General features: G+C 34.8%; 1 protein-coding gene across 1 annotated transcript; it reads right to left on the bottom strand.

The window, feature by feature from the left end:
- Positions 1-987: 987 nt before the first annotated feature.
- Positions 988-2,364, bottom strand: NFIL3 (nuclear factor, interleukin 3 regulated). The gene has a single exon (XM_074166674.1). The coding sequence runs from the start codon at positions 2,362-2,364 to the stop codon at positions 988-990; it is 1,377 nt and encodes a 458-aa protein (XP_074022775.1).
- Positions 2,365-6,217: the final 3,853 nt, after the last annotated feature.

Here is a 6,217-nt window from a genome sequence, read left to right on the forward strand (position 1 = left end):
TAGGTATTTGCCTAGTTGAGCTCAGAGTTTACAGATCTAATAGCCTTATCTTTCACCTACAGGTGGCCCACAGTCTGCTGCGGAAAGAACCATGGTATGCAAGAGGGACACTCTTCTGTGCAGCCTTTGTGCATACTTCTTTCCATGTGTGCACCCCTTGAACACACAAGCCACCCCTTGACAAAAATGGTTGTGTCTTAATTCTGCCACTGCAAGGCTCTGAAAACTTTGCAGATGCACAAATCCAACTTAATTAATTTAATATAATACACCAAGTTATAATATTGAAAAATGGTTCATCACAATAAACCATTCAGGAAACCCATTACTGTCTCATTTGAGATAGAAGAAGAAAAAAGGTTGTTGATATTAGAACTACTGGGTTGGAATCTGCATGGTTTTTGGTTAACTTCTACTAATAAATAAGTTAAAGAAGGCTAAGGCTATAAATTGGTACTGTTTAATTTATAAATATTTACTTTATTTCTATTCTCTTCTAAAAAACATGTTAAGGAAAAAGGTGGCCAGAAGAATCACACATGTTGTAAATTGTAATTTGGTTGTTATGCTGTAAAAACCAAACACATAAGTGAAGTTGAACACAGTGTAAGAAAAAGCCAGTTTTTAATTAACAACTTATTTACAAGTTCATAAAATCAACTGATCTGGAGTAGATGTTCTGTGTTTGTCACCAATATTTTATTGCAACTGGTAACTTGCACACTTTATAGTAGAAGAACAAAAAGAAAAGAAAGTTCACTATATACAGCCTTTGTACAGGCTACTTGACTATACACAAGGCATAGTGATCATAACACAACCTATTCTTCATCATAATTTGTGCACAAAAAGACACCAATCAGACATTATGTGAACATTACAGTGAAATGACATCACAAGTCCAGTGAAAACTTAGCATAATACAAAACATATTGATCTACTGCAAATGACATCCTTTAAAACAATAAGCCTTTATTCAGTAGTAACTTAACCAGAGTCTGATGCAGAGATTTGTTGTGTAGTTATAAGTCTTTTAAGTGAAGCAACCTCTGCAGATAAGTTTGCTATGCCCTGTTTCAAATACAGGTTCTCTGACTCAGAGACATTATAGATATTGTCTTTTATTTCAACAACTCCAGCTTTGCAACCACTCTGAATTTTTACATTGAGTTCCTTCTGATGCCAGAGTTCTGGTTTTAGTGACCAGTCTTGGATGTTAGTCACTTGAACCGAGAAAGGAGTGTGAGAAGAATGCATCAAGTTTTGTGCACCATGTTTTTCAAGCTCAAAATGTCTTTTGGAGGACATGTCAATGGGTGATGACAATTTCTGTGTTGCATCATAGTCATTATCCATTGTTTCCACTTTAACTTGCATGGCTTTGGCTTTAATTCGAAGCTTGTGAGGCAAAGCTGAAGAATTCACTTCTGGAACTTTAACTGTTGCACGAACATTTTTATGTTCAACTGGAGAATGGATTGGACCCTTAGGAACCTGCTGTTCATCTTCTCCATCAGATGACTTTCCAACTACACCATCATCAGTTTCTGATGTTCTGGGCGAATTGCTGGATGACCTATTAACTTGCAAGAGAGGAGGAGAATGTGAGTACACGTTAAAGGTAGCTCCCATGTAGTTTGGATATATGGATGCTTTATATGAACCTCTGTCATCTCTTGGCTCTCTCTCTAATTCCATGGGCTCCTGTTTTATAATTTGGAACTTATTTTCAGGACTTCTGCAGTTGCTTTGTGTGCGATTTGGTTGAGTATGCTCTACAGATGATATTTCAGCCACATCGGACATTGAGCTTTGAGGAGAATGTTTAATGACAGAAATACAACTGCTACCAACTATAGATGGTTCGTGCTCATCTACAAATGAGTTAATATTTGATTTGGAACTCTGATAGTCTTGGAAATACATAGTTGTTGAGCTACTGAGTTTCTGTATCTCTTGGGCATAGGCTGCAGAACTAATTAAACCAAACTTCAGCTTCAACGAAAGCAGCTCTGCCTTCAAAGTGGCATTCTCCTCTCCCAGTGCAATTAGTTTGTTCTCTAAGACAAGGTCATTCAGTCGTCGTTTTTCACGAGATCTTTTGGCAGCTTCATTATTTTTCCGCCTTTTCTCCCAATACATAGCATCTTTCTTTTCATCTGGAATGAATTCTCGCTTTCTCCGGCAAGCTGAAGATTTGCTTTTTCCACTACTTGCTTCAGTAAGTAGTATATCTTCATTTGTAGATAATTCTTCAGACACTTCTGATAAAGTAGACTTAAGTACCATGATTTTGTCTACATTGCTACTTGTGTCAACAGGTCCGTGCTCCTTTTTAAGGGTCTGCATTTTTCTCAGCTGCATCAGAAACAATTTGTAGTAGATCTACAACAAGCAACAGAGCAAGCAATTTCCCCCGTTCTTCTCACTCCACAAGAACTTGATAAATACAGTGATTTTAAATCCATGCACATTCTTCATTTTCTTTCATATTCTCAGAAAGAAGTGTCTAGAACCAATTTTCTTGGCAGAGGCAATAGGAACTTCTTAAAAACCTAAAATAAATAGAGAATTTGATTACTATTTAGGAATTGCTGGTTCAGGCAAAAGCAGCAAAAGTTGCTTTTGATAAAAAGTTTAGACTAGAATTTGGTTCATTAAACCTGCTTTAAAATTAGACAGCTCAACACTGAAACAACTGATATTCTAAGCTGTATGATACCTAGGTAGCAGATTTGCTTACAAAACAAACACAATATGATCCAAGGAAAAACCAATAAAAATTTTTTTTGATCCTACAGTAATGTTGTCACAGAACTTTCCATGATATCACTGGCCAACCTATACCTCCAACACTTAACACTGCAGGACACCAGGCATGTTGATGAGCAGCACTGGAAAGTATCTGGTTCTTCCACGTTAAAGCATCTCTTCTGAAAACATCTGTGGTGTGTGACTTAGAAATGCTATATATTTGTGTCCTTCATGGGTTAAAAATAACATAAGCTGATTTAGAGAAGCTGGAGTGCTCTCTGTTGTCTGAAATAACAGTGCTACCCATCAAAGCTATTAAAGATCTAATTATTTATATTATTTTAAATTTTTTGCATCATATAGAAAAATAGATATATATCTATATAAAAATGCTTATACACACACACTTGGAATTTTAAAATGCCTTTTTGATCAATCATATCAATTCAAACTAGTAAATGTACACACGTAATTTGGGCAAATACCTAATTATTAAAAAAATATTGAGAAGAAAAAAATGTATTATGTAATTTTTTTGTCTCTTACAAAGAAAATGTGAAAAACAGTACTGAAAAATATACTACAGAAATAAAATTTAATTAATAATTTGCATTTGAAAAATAGTCTTATTACATCAAAGAAAAGTTTAATACCATTGAGTCATGTGCATCTTTAGAAAACAGTGTTCACATTAAAGTGGAAGTTTAGATCTCAAAAGTCTTACTATTAACAAAGGAAAACTAGCTTAACCTTTAGCATCAGTTATTTCAACCATTAAAATTGAACTTAGCATTTAAATTGGACTTTGTTTTATTTAGTCCCTATTAATGCAAAAATATTCTCATATGATCATTTGGTCTTGACCTGAGATACAGCTTCTCAATAACTCATTTTCCACAAGTCAGTCATGTTTTTGGTAAAATAAATGTAGTGTGCTAAGTGCTTTTATAGAATTGACTATTGAGTCAGCAATGATTCTTGCCTGTAAAACAAACAAACAAAAAATCAGCCACTTCTGATTAATGTCACTATTTATTGAGAATGTTTTTACAATGACTAATGAAACTAATTTTAACATTATCGGTTTTGAAAGTTATAAAAGAATTAATGAATTGTATTCTGCCAGTTTCTCTTGTCTTTTCCAGAGGGCAAAGAGGAGTGAGCGATGTAATAACAATTAAGCAATGTCATAAAGACTCAGATTTCAAGCTAGGTTCTCTTCTGTCTAACCATGCCAACTCTTCTGTCATGAAAAATTATCACATTTAATAGAACAGCTAAGTAGAAATTCCTAAAATACACGGTTAATTACCGACATGTAACTATTGTCTGCGGTAATACAGCCTTAATGGAAAATAGAGTTAGAAGCCAGCCACACCAAAGACGCATCTAACATTTTAGTGCAAAAGCAGCACTACAAATTGTTGTGTTTATAGAGGAGAAATGTGTCTCTAATATACAAGTAAATAGATAGTTAGATCCTGATTCAAAATTCAAACTGGAGTCAAGGGGAGATTTCAGTCAAGTTAAATAGGAGCTGGATCAGGTTTAAAAGCAAAAATAAGCCCCACAACTAAGCAACATCAGTTTGTCCAAACATTCAGTACAATTTGGTTTGCTGAAGAAGCTGTATAGCTATTCGGCCCATTTCACTGCTACGTGTAATCAATGGTTTAATTAATATGCGTAACATTTTAAATCTAATGCAATCCAATACTTTTTTTAAAAAGTAATAATGGTTGAACACACATAATTTTAAAATAAAAAAGACAAGACAAGGCCACCCGAATTTTTTTTTGCATTTGTAGAATATTCTGTCTCTGTAATATGACTTTAAAAGAAGAATATAATACGGAGTTTTATTTCGTTATTCTGTAGCATTGGGAACGTACAGCTATTGATCCATTAATTGTCTTGACATACCACAATCACCATATTCACTTGTATCATTAACAACTTCTGTGTTTCTGAGGAAATGCATATACCTTCTACGGCACACAGCAGGAAGCAGTACAGCATGTACTAGATATACCTATATAGTCATTTCTCTCACTATGAATCTCACTGGTCAAAAGGACTCAAAATAACTTTTGTAAAATTTCAGGGCCTTACTAATACAGCTGTCTTACTCAATTTGACAGTACTAGAGAGTTGTAATAAAACCCAAATAAAAATATTTATTCTCTTAGAAAAGGGATACTAATATGCATACGTCATTATTTTCTATATATTTATCTACCATGTACCCTGATACATCTACATTTACTTGAAACAGTAGCAAGAGCAAGGAAGCACTTATAAACATAGGATTTGTGCGTATTTAGAAGAATGAAACTATACCCACACAGATTTAATACAACAATTTTTTCCTCTGATATTCCAATGTTCCATTTCCACACAATATAGAAGCAGCATGTTTAGTCTGGAACAAGACTGTTTCAGAATATGAACTATGACTTTGTGTCTATCTGTATGGTCTCCAGCTCAAAGTGACCCCACTTTGATGTTTTATCAACACTGCAATCCAGGAAAAATATTAATAATGATAAGAATAATAGTAATTAGCAAAAAGCTGTTGGTTTGTGGTTGGTTGGTTGTGGCTTTTTTTTTCCCCTAAATGCATGTAGACTAATGGTATAGTTCATCAGTATGACCATCTATGTATCAGTAAAAACTCAACTGCATGTCCAAACATAATCTCCTGCAACCTAACACTGGCATTGAGCTGCGCTTAACAACCCAACAACCCGTGGAGCTCACATCCCTTGTTCCATGGGACTTCTGCAGTTTGGGCCATTCCAGTGGACAATCTGCTCACTGTAGCTCTCCTAACTCTTGTTTTGGCCAGTCTCACTGGTATACACGTTGTTCCTGGCACGAATAGACAGAACATAAGTAGCATGCAAGTCTACAGCAAATTTAAGCGTGTACCAAAAACAACCATGTTTTTGCATGCAGCATTCAACTTTTCTCTCTGCCTGAGTCCACCAGAAAAGCTGTCAAGACAGACGTGTAACCCACACTGACATAATCCTACTGGTTTGTTATTTATGTAGTTAGTTCTAATGCCATTACTCTAGTGAACTAACAAAACAACAATAAATCTTTAGCTCTTTCCACCTCTTCCTTGAGCACTTTTACATGGTAACTGGAATTGCTGCTTTACAAACAGGAGTCAAAGCCCTTGTTTGTTAATACTTCTCCATGTGGATCAGCCCAATGCTGAGTATGTAAACAAATTAAATTCCATCTGATGATAATGGCAAAATGCCTTCAATGAAACCAGCCATTTCACTTCACTTGCATTTTATAATTCCACTGGAAAACATCAGTATTTACACATAAGTTAATGAACTGTAATGAATCCTCTGACTATATTTCAAATTCCAATGTTTTCCCTTATGATTAATTTTTCAATTGCTTTATCACTCCCTCATAAAGTGTAATAAACCCAACATTTAAT

This window comes from Numenius arquata, chromosome Z (genome assembly GCF_964106895.1).
Source record: "Numenius arquata chromosome Z, bNumArq3.hap1.1, whole genome shotgun sequence".
NCBI lineage: Eukaryota > Metazoa > Chordata > Aves > Charadriiformes > Scolopacidae > Numenius > Numenius arquata.

What these genes read in the sequence shown, in the direction of transcription:
- NFIL3 (XM_074166674.1), bottom strand. Translation starts at nt 2,364, where the DNA reads ATGCAGCTGAGAAAAATGCAGACCCTTAAAAAGGAGCACGGACCTGTT.